Source organism: Entelurus aequoreus, linkage group LG22 (assembly GCF_033978785.1).
Source record: "Entelurus aequoreus isolate RoL-2023_Sb linkage group LG22, RoL_Eaeq_v1.1, whole genome shotgun sequence".
NCBI lineage: Eukaryota > Metazoa > Chordata > Actinopteri > Syngnathiformes > Syngnathidae > Entelurus > Entelurus aequoreus.
Genome location: NC_084752.1, coordinates 5,868,563 through 5,882,853, shown reverse-complemented (window position 1 = coordinate 5,882,853; position 14,291 = coordinate 5,868,563). Strand labels below are relative to the sequence as shown.

General features: G+C 38.9%; 1 protein-coding gene across 7 annotated transcripts in view; it reads right to left on the bottom strand.

Moving 5' to 3' along the window:
* Positions 1-14,291, bottom strand: part of hhip (hedgehog interacting protein) — a 106,580-nt gene that overhangs the window by 20,322 nt on the left and 71,967 nt on the right. For all 7 annotated transcript variants that reach the window (XM_062032307.1, XM_062032308.1, XM_062032309.1 and 4 more), the window contains 6 exons: positions 12,808-12,981; positions 12,580-12,723; positions 12,368-12,486; positions 10,890-11,013; positions 9,945-10,090; positions 9,111-9,192 (listed from right to left, as the gene is read on the bottom strand). In XM_062032307.1, the coding sequence (XP_061888291.1) occupies positions 9,111-9,192; positions 9,945-10,090; positions 10,890-11,013; positions 12,368-12,486; positions 12,580-12,723; positions 12,808-12,981 (789 nt within the window). The remainder of the gene's footprint in view (positions 1-9,110; positions 9,193-9,944; positions 10,091-10,889; positions 11,014-12,367; positions 12,487-12,579; positions 12,724-12,807; positions 12,982-14,291) is intronic.

The window sequence follows — 14,291 nt, the reverse complement described above, 5'->3', positions numbered from 1 at the left end:
GGAAGCCAATCGGTAAAGAGAGCGAAAAATAGCAAGAGTCCCTGGAGGATTGTGTGGGTTGCAGAAGGGGGTGGTAGTGGTGGTCTGTGGCTAACACTGTTAATAGCAGGCAAGGGTCAGCAGCGCAACTAAACAGTCTGTACAACTGCCAGGGTGGCTGTGAAAACAGCACCTGCTGGTAGCACCACTTGACAAAGGCAGCTGGGTCAACAGCCACTGTGGGAATTTATCAACTTTGGGAGGGGTGGTGCTGGATGTGTGCGAGCCAGGGGAGTGGGAGAAGGGGGGTACGGTGTTCGCACATGAGCTAGTAACACGAACATGGAACTGGATGATGATGATGCTGGTGAGGAGGGTCAGATAGATGAAATGCTGATTTAGATAGAATAGGAAGGCTACGATACTGATTTGATACTGATACCGGCGTGTGTTTGGCTTGATTGACACGAGGTGTATGTGAGAAAAGCGCAGTGAAGTGGTGTATATTGTGCAACCCCAACAATAGCTTAATCAAACGTCCCCGTGTGGTCTCTTTTGGCGTTTTGTCATCGGACGACCATTGTTAGGGGCCCGTCTTTTGTAGCTTCATTCCTTATTTTAATTGTGCAAGAAATTTACTGTGTATTGTAGGAGACGAGCCATTCATGCTGGACTGACGAGCAGCTTTGTCAAGGCGAGGACCAACAGCGGAGATGGAGAAAGATTTAGGAGGGACAGGAAAATAAAAGGGCTTTTGCTTTTTCTTGCTACACCATGCTGGGAGCTAGCATATCGCACGCTCACACAGGCCCACAGATGTGCATGTTCGCATGTGCCCCACCACCCACACAGAGTAGTGTATATCTGTACAGAGCAAACACAGGCACTTAGATAAATACATACTGTATGTATAAACAACAAGCTTTAGTTTCTTTCCCATGCAAACCCTGAAAATATACCACTTTCCTTCCTTCAAAACCACCAAAACTCTCAAGCTGAACTGGTACATATAAAGTGTCTCATATTAACTGTAAAACCAATTGAGCAATCAAATCTGCCTCAGTGCTCTAGTTCCGTGTCTATGGTCTAAATCAGTTGGTTTGTAAAATGTTTTTTTCTATTACTTAAAATAAATTGGGAACTTCAACAATTATCTGCAAAATCTAGCATTGCTCCCAGACAACACGCCAAGAGCCTAAATGCTAAATGGTATTCAACACTCTTACCTATTATCTATTCAAAGTAACATACAATATCCAGAGCAGTCATGCTCTCATGTTTGATGACAATAAAGCGTTCTATTTTATGCCACTTTCTCTTTTCACAACCACTAAAACTCTCAAGCTGAAGTGGTACATACAAAGTGTGTTATACTAACTAGGGCTGCAACAACTACCGGTAATCGATCAAATCGATTAAAATCGATTATAAAAATAGTTGTCGATTAATTTAGGCATCGATTCGTTGGATCTATGCCTGCATGCGCTACTTTAAAAAAAACAAAAAACCTTTATTTATAAACTGCAACGTTTACAAACAGCTGAGAAACAATAATCAAAATAAGTATGGTGCCAGTATGCTGTTTTTTTCCAATAAAATACTGGAAAGGATAGAAATGTAGCTTGTCTCTTTTATCCGATTATTAATCGATTAATCGAAGTAATAATCGACAGATTAATCGATTATCAAACTAGTTGTTAGTTGCAGCCCTAATACTAACCGTAAAACCAATCTAGCAATCCAATTTCTGGGCATCGGGCATAGATGGGAACCGGGACTAAGATTCCAATTCTCTCAGAATCGTTACAATTTTGATTCCTAATTTTGATGCCCGACCGGAAGAAATAGCCGCCGAATAAGAACCGCAAAGAAGAAATAGCCACCGCCAGTTATTTTGAAAAGGTACATTTTTGTCTAGTTAATGAAAGGGATGTTTATTTAAAAAAGAACTCTGTTTGGCACCGAAATTTTAACCACGCAAACATTTATGTTGACCCTGCCTATCTAAGAACCAGAATCGAAACGTAAAGTCGGAATCATTAAAAACCCTAGTCATAGAGCTATAGTTCAGTGTTGACGGTCTAAATCGGTTGCTTTGTAAAATTGGTCGATTTTCGGCAGTTTTTTTCTGTTACTAAAGATAAATTGGGAACTTTAACAACAATCTGGGAAATCGATCATTAAAAGATGTCTTATCAACAGCCTACAGTATAAGCTAAACCGAATTCCACACTCTATCAGCCATTTGTACGCTACTTCAAAATGCAGTTTAGGGTCAAGCCTAATTTGTCGGACAACAACCGAACAACACCAGAGTTGGGGTTTATCAGACTGTTCAATCTGCCCTCCACCCAAGTTCCATTACTGCATTCACACTTGACTAAACAAACCCCACCAAGAAAGGAAGGGACCGAAAGTTTGATTAAACCAGTTTAAAGGGCGCTAGTGTGCAGTGTTGTTTTCGTCAACGATGACGATGACGAAATCATTTCGTTGACGCCACTTTTTTTCATGACGATAACGTGTCTCTCTGATGACGAAAACATGACGAGACGTGTGTGAGTTTTCATTGACGAGACGAGAACGGACGAAAATGTTAGTGGGTAATCTGTCAGACGTTTAAAGTGCATGACATTTCTGTTTATTGTGTGTGTCAATTAAAACCTACAAAGTATCTGCTGCTGCATTCTATCCTTGTTTGGTCACGCCCACCAACTGGCGTGCAGCGCACAATGTGCTCAACACGTCAGACTGTTGTTACTGGCAGTTTCAACACAGGGGCTCGGTGGTCGCAAACGTAGAGACGACATATGGGTGTATTTTAAATATAACCCAGCAGATAATAAAACAGAGTGTATTGTGAAGGAAGACGGTGACAAATGTGCCACAAAATATGCGGAAAAAATACGACAAAACCTTAAGCGGCACCTTAAGGCTCGCCACAAGGATATTTTTTCGAAGGTAAGTTACAAATGCTGTTAACATAATCGATAAATGTCATAGTAAGCTAATGCATTAGTACGTTTTCCACATACTCCTGGCGCAAATGGGCTGCTAACTTCAGGCTAAAGTTAGCTTTTGTTACGCTAACGTCAATTCATTATGTGTGTGTTACTTTAGCAGCATGTTTAGTCATGTTTACATTCAGTGACGGTGTGGTTATCCCTTTGTGAGTACGTTCTGTCAGCACGTAACTTGATATGTTAAACAGGTCGAGTTACTGTTATACGTAGAGTCTGCTAGCTTTAGCCTAAAAGCCACAAGTGACGTTGTGCAGCCCCAACCAGGACCTGTGCGTTTACGTTTACAGTAAAGTTGGGACACGCACGCGCGCACACACACACACACACAACAGTACAGAATGAAAGATCAGAAAGCTTTAGTACAGGGTCAGTTAATAAGCTATGTATTTTTGTTCTTAAGACCATACTATTTTCTTAACACGGTAGTATTTTGAGTATTTTTATGGTATAAATTTGATTGTTTTGTATTCACCTGTAAATCTTTACAGGAGGTGTACTAAAACCTTTTTGACTTTTCATCGACTAAAACTAGACTAAAACCCTTTTGAGTTTAATAGATGATAAAATGAACTGGAAATCTCATATACAAAACATACAACATAAGGTAGCAAAAAACATTTCAATAATGAATAAAACAAAACACGTCCTGGGCCAAAAATCACTTCATATTCTCTACTGCTCACTAGTGTTACCATATCTGAGTTATTGTGCAGAAATATGGGGAAATAACTACAAATGTGCGCTACATTCGTTAACCATGTTACAAAAAAGATCAGTTAGAATAATACATAATGTTGGATATAGAGAACATACAAACCCTTTATTTATTAAGTCAAAAATATTAAAGTTTGGTGATTTGGTAAAATTGCAAACAGCTAAAATGATGTACAAAGCAATCTATAACCTGCTACCAAAGAATGTACAACATTTCTTCTCAACTAAAGAGGAGAAATATAACCTTAGAGGAAAAAATAATTTAAAACATTTATATGCACGTACAACACTTAAAACTTTTAGCATAACAGTATGTGGAATTAAATTATGGAATGGATTAAGTAAAGAAGTTAAAAATTGTACTGACATGATCCAGTTTAAGAGGTTGTTTAAATTAATAGTGCTTACAAAGTACAAAGAAGAAGAATTATGAGAAAAACTTCCAACCTTATTGAAAATATTCTTCATCTCAGTATGTTAATAATGACTGAATTAATTAATTACATATTACAAACTGTTGTATATACTGATTCATAGATGTTATTTTATTATATAAAAAGGTCAGTAAATGATTTTATATAATTGTAAATGCTTTGAAGTGGGAAAGGGGTAGGATTAAATAAGCTTTGCTTCTTCCTACTCCTTTTCGGGCATGATGTAAATGAAATTATATGAAATTGTGTGATGTATTATGATGTAAATGTGTTCATGTTCCAAATAAACTAAAAGAAAGAAAGAAAGAAAAGAAAGTTTTCGTCGACTAAAACTGGACTAAAACTATCACATAGAAAAGTGACTAAAATGTGACTAAAACTAATAAGCATTTCAGTCCAAAAGACTAAGACTAAGACTAAATGTAAGATGGTTGTCAAAAACAACATTGCTAGTGTGAAAACGCTCTAAAAAATACCTAATAAATTGGTTTTGTATCCTCTGGTCTGTATGATTAAAGTTTTGTATTCACCTGTAAATCTTTACAGGAGGTGTACTAAAACCTTTTTGACTTTTCATCGACTAAAACTAGACTAAAACCCTTTTGAGTTTTCGTCGACTAAAACTGGACTAAAACTATCACATATAAAAGTGACTAAAATGTGACTAAAACTAATAAGCATTTTAGTCCAAAAGACTAAGACTAAGACTAAATGTAAGATGGTTGTCAAAAACAACATTGCTAGTGTGAAAACGCTCTAAAAAATACCTAATAAATTGGTTTTGGATCCTGTGGTCTGTATGATTAAAGAATAGATAAGTTAAATTGTAGCAAATGCAGATTAAAAAATAGTTTTTACTGCAGCAAGTCTACAAGATTGAGTTTCAATTACAATAATATGAGTCAGTATAGGTCACCTCATACATTTGATTGATATGTTTTCTGGGTTTTCTGGGTTATTGTCATGCCCAATTAAGACATACCTAATGCAGTTTTGGGGTTTGGAATTGCGGACAAAAGCGCTGAGTTTAGTATGGCAAAAGACTGATGGATTTATGGGTATGTAGATGTGAAGGTAATCGGAACAGAAGGTCATCATAAGAATGTGATTATTTCAGTCACACTGTGAAACCACCAACCACCAACCGCTTTGCTGTTTGTCTCTCGGTTTCACAACCCCACACACTCAGCAGGTTTCAATGCATGGTGGCCTATTTATTATTGGAGGCGCACTTCAACTGACAAACAAATACCTCAAAATGAAGTCATCTGGCCAAGACATGTTTACACAAACACGGCTGAAGGATTTTATAGCTAATGCTTCCCTGCGGGCCCTTTTTAGCGCCTCTTCCTATTGGTTCCTCGTATTCCCCTCAGAATTGAAAACCTCATCAAAAACACAGTGCGGATGCGACACTAAAACTTTAGCCTCCGACCTGCTCGTAAGGAGATCCCAATAACGAAGCCTGACTGTATCGGGAGTCAAGACTCCTACGCCACAGACTCTGCAGACTAAACAAGTCTAGTTGACGGTGGAAAGAATTGTTCTGACGGAGGGAGAAATGCATCCAGCGCTTACGCCAGAAAACATAAATACGGAGCAAGTCATCGGGGCCCCTTTAAAACATCTGCGGCGTAATTAATTGCGCTAACGCCTGGGTGGCACTGTCGTCAACCGCGACTGATCAGCTGCATACATATTTCAAGTGTGATTCCCAGTCTGCTGTTCTATTTAATCTGTCTCTCTTAATTTACCAGGCAATATTTCATCTCAGGCGTTTTCTTATGCGTTAGGCATTTTGACTGTTTTAAGTTAAAACCTGACCCGTTCACTGACAACTCGCAGCAATGACTAAAACCCACCGGGATAAAAAAAACAACAACTTTTAATACATCTTTCAAAAAATACTCCGAATGACTATGATTTAAAACTGTAGAAATGTGTGGACATAGATTATCGTCTAAAGTGTTAAGGAGCGCTGTCAATACTTCATTCGATACACATGTACGGACAGTATAAACATCACCTGACTAATAAATTGCACCACTCAAAGCCATGTTAATGACACAAGCTCAAATAGTCTTCCAGTCAGAAATGATAAGTTAATAAAAAACACTTGAACTCAAAATATAGTCATGATATGAATAATTTGGGACTTTACTGTACACTTTTTCCCATACATTCATTTATTTGTGGAAGCCCACCACAGACAATTTTGAACTGCAGCAAAATTGTTAAGAATTTTTGTATTGTACTTGTGTATTTCAGATACTAAAGTAATATACTGTGTGTACACCTGACAATGTACAATTAAAGTTGATCTGATGACCGTGTGTTCTCTGGCCGGAACCCCAAAGTGAGGGAGGGAGTGAGGGAGGGAGGGAGGGAGGGCTTAGCGCCACAGTGTATATTGTATACATATATGTGCATGTGTTTGTGCATGTGCTGAAATAAAATAAGTGTCAATGTAGCCGGACCGGACAACAGGTGCCTTGGTGTTTTTCCTTACTCTCAGCAAAATAAAACCTGCTGTCAAATGCTCTGAAAATAACCAGCGCGATGTAATTTGCCAGCGAGAATCCAGCCAGCTCCGCATTGTAGCCGTTAGCAATACCTGACACTAACATAGTGAAATGCAACGCTCGCTCTCCTGTTACAGGCACTCGCATTTGCTTTGGCCCAGGCAGGTGGGCTGTGTGACGAGAGGCTGGCCCATGGGAGTGAAAGGAAAACTGGAAGTGGCGAGGATTTAGGAGACGTGTGATTAAGTGCAGCTTTACGGGTTGCGTCAGCGTCAGTCGCCGGATCGTGTCTCCATCAGTCATTTTATAGGGTACGCTTCTACTATGGCAGCTTCGCCTCTAATTCTGCCTATTCAAAGATATTTAACCACACTTAGAATCCAAGTGCTTAAGTCAGCAAAAATACAAACATATGATAGCTGAAACCATCATCCTGCGGAATGTCAGCAAATCCTGTGAGCGTCTAAGTGTTTTACTTGTTCTTTGGCTTTTTGTAATACCACCACAGAAGAGAGTAAACAGTAGAATGATAAATTACTAGAAATTGAACCTCCTGCGTGACAGGAGGAAGAGTCTGGCTGCTCAGTACAATAGGAGCAATCTAATAATCAATCACATACACAAACACATGCTACCAAGCCAATACTGATGTAAAAATCATTGTGAATTACAGCAACACCTAAAAAGATGCAATGAGGTGACAGCCTCACTCATTTAGACGTTTTTTCAAAGTGTAAGTAGTTTTTACATTTCTTTCAGTTTTATTTACATATTTAATGTTAGATAGACATCTTCGAACGCCACTTTAAAGAGGTCAAATAATCCTTGTGATCTACATAACATGTAATGGTGGTTCGTTGGTCAAAATTTTGCATGGATAATGTTTTACAGACCGTTTGTCGAGCTGCTTTCTGACCGCCTCTTCAGGATGCGCCGATTTGTGGGCGGTCTTGTTTACTGTCGACTTTGTTGTAGTTTTTAGCGCTTCCATAGACTAGACTTGGACTTACTTTTTATTGTCATTCAAATTTGAACTTTACAGCACAGATAAGAAAGAAATTTTGTTACATAACCTCATGGTAGTGCAGGATAAAAAAGCATTAAGGTGCATATATAAATAAATAAATACATTTATATATAATATATAAATATATATATAAAATACATAAATATATATAAATAAATAAATCGATTACTGTACAGATAAATATATTGCACTTTTTCACACGCGTCCACGTTTATGGATGTATGTTATATAACGAGTCTACTGACAGATATAAGTTCGAACTATATGCTATTTTTTATTACAAATGGCAACAGCGGTGGATGCATGTATGAGCCAGTCTGCCCCACAACAAGATAGCGAAAAAGAAGGAGCTTTTTGACTAGAGCGCGGATTACAATGGCGTATGCGCGCCAGGCACTCACAATTACATAAAAACAGGTACCAATAGGTAAGAAAAGTAGATTTATCAAAAGAGGGCCCCTTTAAACAATATACAGTTCATAATATTTTATGATATGACCGACTACATGAGCTTATAACAGATGTTTACTGTGAAATGATCTCCTAAGGCAGACCTGGGCAAATTAAGGCATGGGGCCCGTTAAGCTTTTCAATCTGACCCGCCGGACATTCCCAAATAATTTTTTTAGATCATTAAGATGGAAAGTGTAGCTGCCATTATGATGTGCAGTGAAGTTTTCAAATTACCGTAAGTCTTGAACTATACAAAGAATTTCAATGGTTGGAATCTGCACTTTTGCATTATATACTAGTTACTATGGTCATCTAATTAGTTACTATGGTAATCTAATTTGTTACCATGGTAATCTAATTAGTTATTATGGTAATTTAATTAGTTACTATGGTAATCTAAGTCACAGCAGCTCAGACGGGGCACCAAGCAGTGTGGGTGGGGAGTGTTTCCACAGAGTGTTTCCAGAGCGGCCAGCCTGAAATGCGCGTGTCAGGGACAGATGCGGAAGGAGATTTTTACAACAAAGTTTTAAAGTTTAGGTGGTACATCAGATTGTAGGTGGGGTTTTTTTGTGTTCATATTTTGCTGTGTTTGTTGCATTTTAAAATATGTCAATCAAGACGGGGTGTGACGTTGTCAATATTCAGTGTTTTATCGTTCATAGCTAATATTGTAAATCCCACATTCTCTTTTTTCATGTACATTCTGGGTGTCTCATTCAGGAAAAACATTTCAAATTCCATTCCGTTTTTTAAGGCGGTCTGTCATAACGTTTTTTAGCATTCAATCAGACATTATTGTGAGGTTTTGTATAAGTGTTCCTAAAAATCAGATATACCAGCCCCCAGACACATTTTTTTCTCTAAATTTGCCCTCCGAGTCAAAATAATTGCCTAGGCCTGTCCTAAGGGAAAAACGTGCGTTCGACTTTGGAGGTTCCACTGTATGAAATTTTACCTCTTCGGGTCTACCAACTTGTAGAGTTTTCCGCTGTGTGACTGCGCCATGCTTTTACTGCTCGCCAGTACGTAGACTTCTCCTGAAATAAAAGGAAACGGTCAAATTATAGATGGTCCATCTGTGAAATACTTTTTATGGGTGGATTTAACACTCACGAGTGGGGAAACCATGCGGGTAATTTAATGAGGAACAAACCCGCAGCTAAATTCCATAAGGGGACAAAGTGTAAACATGTGTCTGTGGGACACATGCCCGCCCAAAACGTAAGCCACCGTGGCCCCCCAGCGGGATTCCCGCACAGCTTGCAAATCACAATCAAATGTGGCAAACCGAAAGTACGCCTTAAAAAGCAGTGACTCTTGACAGCTGGTGAGAGTTGCGATAACTCGTTTATGACGGCTGTCGTTGAGTGAGTGTTCAACTTAATCAGAAACACTGGAGCGGACAGTTCATAATCCCGCAAATGACTGGGGAGGTCCAGCAGGTATCATGTTCTCTGTATCACATAAGGGCACTCACCTCACTTCACCCGACTCGATTTTAGTGCTCCTACGTAAAAGGCAACACACGACATGCAAAAACACTGCGTTGTAGGTGGCCCGATGTTCAAAAGAAAGAACTGTGGATTTAGCCGTGCTGTTTTAGGGAAAAGATATTCAATCCAGTAAGAAGTACACATTTAATATCCTGCTGGGAACATGCCACAGACCTAATGTCAAAACAATATAAGAAGTCTCTTAGAGAGTGTCATTCTTCTCTTACGTCTCTCGAGTAACAGGCAACAACAATATTCAAGAATGGGATCTCATAGATGTTCATTGATATACTAACCCAATTCGTCTTCTCCAAATCCCAGAATGTGTCCGACGAGCGTGGAGCCACAAGACCCGGTTGTGCCCAGGCAGAGTGGCTTCTCCAGCCACTGGTCACTCAGTGCCGATGGCGTTATTGAGGACTTCTGGAGAATCCGAAGGTTTCTGGGACAAACAAAAAGTAGTTTCCACTCTTACTGACAGCGTGCCTCAATGAAATCGCTCGGTGTGTAAATCACTCGAGTGAGTGAATGAATGAAATCCAATAAAATTGCACAACCTTAAATAGACGTCATGTGTTTCACTGCAATGGTGGCCTGTTATTACCTTTACTGTCATACCTTTACAACGACATAAACTGCCTTCAGTGCAGACACGGTATGGTACGATACGGTACATGGGACCTGTTAATTTACTTTTCAACCCCACTATCTTACATTGTGTCACTTCAGACTCTGTTGCTAGTTTTATACCTTTGTTTAGCCGCCAAATTGGTTTGGATAATTAACCGACCGCACATTGTGTTTCAAACCTAATCCTGAGAATGACTTTTTTCTCCTACGTTTTATGTCATTTGCTTACTCGAGCGTCATTGTTTGACATCAGCAAACGAGGATGAATTACAAACGAAAGAAAAGTGTGAACAGCGCTGGGCAGGATGTCTAATCCCCATTACACTGAACTGGCTGTGCCGCTGTGGTGAAAGTAACACAAAACCTGTTTTCCCTCCATGCGGTTGGAACTTTGTATTTACCCTGGCACAACTTGATGCAAGGGACAGTCTGAATAGGGTGAGAACGAGAGAGAAAGAGAGAGAGAGAGAGAGAGAAAACGACATTCTATGCTCATCTCAGTAAATGCCAGACTATAAAAATCAAATAGCCACCAGAAACTACAAATCTTAAAAACAGAAGTCTAAGTTTTGTACTGTTGCTGAAATATGGTGTAGTAAAGTTCCCCTTACCCAAGCTTATCTCCAAACACGTAACTGCCATACAATCTCCTCGACTGGCAGCCCCTGTAGATAAAGCCCCCAACTGGTGGTGCTCCTCCAATGGACTGCAGGTCATAGACGGAGGGCTCAATCTCTGCACGGGGGAAAAGGAGATTACATTTTTGGATCAAAGTCACTTCGCTGTTACAGGAATCGTACCACGTTTTCATTAAATGCTACGACAGAAGGAGTGACCCATTCCCCGTGGTTAACATTGAGTAACTATTGTATAGCTCTATGTGCCTAAGTTTCATTTTCAAATGAAAATAGTACAGTAAGAATGTTATCTGAGAGGAGACTGAGGGCAATAAGAAAGTGGAGACTGGCAACAGGGTAAGCTAGGGGTAAGCCATGTACGGTATCCTCGAATGTTATGATGCAGTGAAAATAGTGCTGGGGATTGCAGAATAACTCGCAACATATTCATTACTGCAGTATTCTGCCAATGATAATGCCACATTTATTTAAAAAATATATATATATTTCTACTTGTGCGTCCACATTATCGATATCAAATGCTGGTATATAAATATACATATACTTTAAACTAGCCCTAAAGGTACATTTACATCTAAAAAGGTTTGTTGGCTGACAATGTAATACATACAGTATTTAAGGCATCAAGAAAAAGGGCTGTCGTGTGTCTAGAACTTAAATAGTATCATGATAATGATAGGTTTGTGAAAAGGACAGTGGAAGAAATGTTAAGATTCTGCCTTTGGACACTCTCTACAACATCTCAGAGACATACTACATGGACCTTGGCGGTCCACAAGTTTGACACTGATGTAATACGACTTTATTTTTGGATTGCAGTTGTCTTTGGCAAAGAGAAATATGAATGGAGGCTGGCGTGCTGATTTCCCTGCGGTAAATTACTTTCGAGTTTAGATAATTGGCTAATGTCAGAGACCATCCTTCACAGGGGGGCAAAATATATACTCCAGTTGCCAGTCATAGTTATTAAGACAAACACCCGTCATTTATTTGTGAAGAAAAGTGGGGTAAAAAAAATGTTGGAGATGTCGCCGCCCATTCTCTTATTTTCTCACTGCGAGCGGTGCACCCTCTGAGAGTTTTCAACAATGCAAAGCTGTCATCTCAGCAGTTATTACCTTTGATAGCTCTAAATCTTAAGTGCAGACACAATTTTGCAGTCCCATTGGCATATCAGGATTCCACAAGGCAGGGAATCTCTCTGTAGCTTACCTTTTACCCTTCACAACCTCGGCAGATGTCCCAGATTGTTTAACTTTTTGCCAGAACGCCGTTTATACATAAAGATAGAGATCCGTACGTTTGTATGTTGTTCTGGGGATTTTAAGCACTCCATGTCAAACAATATTTATATCAAGAATATAGGCTATGGAACCCAGTATGTCCCAATGACTCCGGGCACAAACGGTACATACTGTACGTACAGTATGGGCACCATTCAGGAGACTAACCATAATCTTTCCCTTTCCAAATCTCCAAAATTCTGCCTGTTGTGGAGTTTTTGTCACTTGCATCAGTACAGAGCATGAGGAGACTCCCGTTCTCCGTCTGGAGACGATCCACCGCGCACCTACAGAACACAAAATCCAAAGAATGACCACAAAATAACTACAAAAGATAGTTATATTAGTGTGACGTCCATGGTTGTGTGTTTTTGACCAACCTGCCTGGGTCATGTAAGCCATGAGCAAAGATCTCAGGAGGCTGGTTGGTGCTGTTGAAGTAGGGGTTATCCCGTGGTATAGAATAGGGGGATGTACAAGTGTCTGTGTCCACGTCTACCCTTAGCATAGAGCCTGTGAAATCACTAAAGACACAACAACGAAACATGAGAGCGAGAAGTTTTCCATCTTGGCAAAAGCACATTTAACCATATTAACTTCAACCTCACCTGAGTCCGTCCATCTCTTCCATATCATCCAGTGTTATCATACCATCTCCTAAGACGATGTACAGGAGACCCTCTGGGCTGAACAGAAGCTGGCCGCCGAGATGTTTGCGGTGCAGTTCGGCCACTTCCATCAACATTCGAATGGTCCTGGTGTCCACCTGGTTTGGGTTTTTCCTAAGGCAAACAAACACAAATGGATGCCAAACCATCTACAGATGAGGCATGGACGATATCATGCACTGTATTTTGTAGTAAAACATTTTAATTCCTTCTTTTTGGGTGTCTAAAAGATCCTCAATTTTAAAGAAAAAAGAATGAGAGGCCAAATGTCTTCTAAGACAAAACAAACAGTCCAGTTGTAATTAGAGGTGGGGGAAATAATACATTTTAGATGCATTGCCATTCGGACATGGATGATTATAGAATCGATTAGTACCGGTAAATGTCAATAATCAATAATTGATGTATTTGTTGTAAATAAAGTAATGCAGACAGTTCTAAAATTTGGCGGGCTGCAGCGAGCCACCTTGCCGAGGGATCTGACAAGCTCCTTTATAGTAGGGCACTTACGGTCCAATTTTGCACACATTTTCATTCATTTAATAAATGTAGGAATTAATTACTTTCTTATTCCGAATTATTGTTTCTTTTATGTTGCAAGTGATAAACGCTTATTTAGTGAAACTAAAAGAAATGTAAAACGGCATTGATATATATAAATAAAGATGTATCAATAATCGATTTTTAATCCAATTGTAGCTCCTGAATCGTAATCGTAATCGAATCGTGAGGTGCCCCAAAGATTCCCACTTTTAGTTGCAATCAATTAAATGCATTGAGAATACAATGACATGGATGAGGACATGAGAACATGCATAGACAAGAAACAATACAAATAATACAATAACGACATTCTAAAAGGGCCATCAAATGCTCTAATTAAATTCAGGCTAATGCAAGACAGTGTGCCAAAACTGTAATGAAGATTTGACCATTAAGTCAAATGTAGTTGCATTTTTTAATTGCAAATATTCTACACTGCAACAAGCAAACACATATGGTTGACACATACAGTATGTTGCAGCAATACTACACACAAGTCTGTGGAGATGTGTGACACACTTTCCTAATCCACAGCGTACTTTGAGACTTTTAACCTTTTATTGCTCTTTAACACCTCATTTTGGAGACTGTGTCAAACTACAGTGTTGGGATTTTTATAGGAAATTATATAATAGTCTCAAATCAGTCCAGGATTTTGTGGATTGCTTTTCAGTTTGTATGGTGGCTGATACTAAAACTTGCAAAAAGTTTCCATACACATTTTTTTAGAATTTTATTTTATTTTATATATATACACACATATACAGTATATATATATATATATATATATATATATATATATATATATATATATATATATATATATATATATATATATATACTGTATATGTGTGTATATATATAAAATATATTTGACTGCC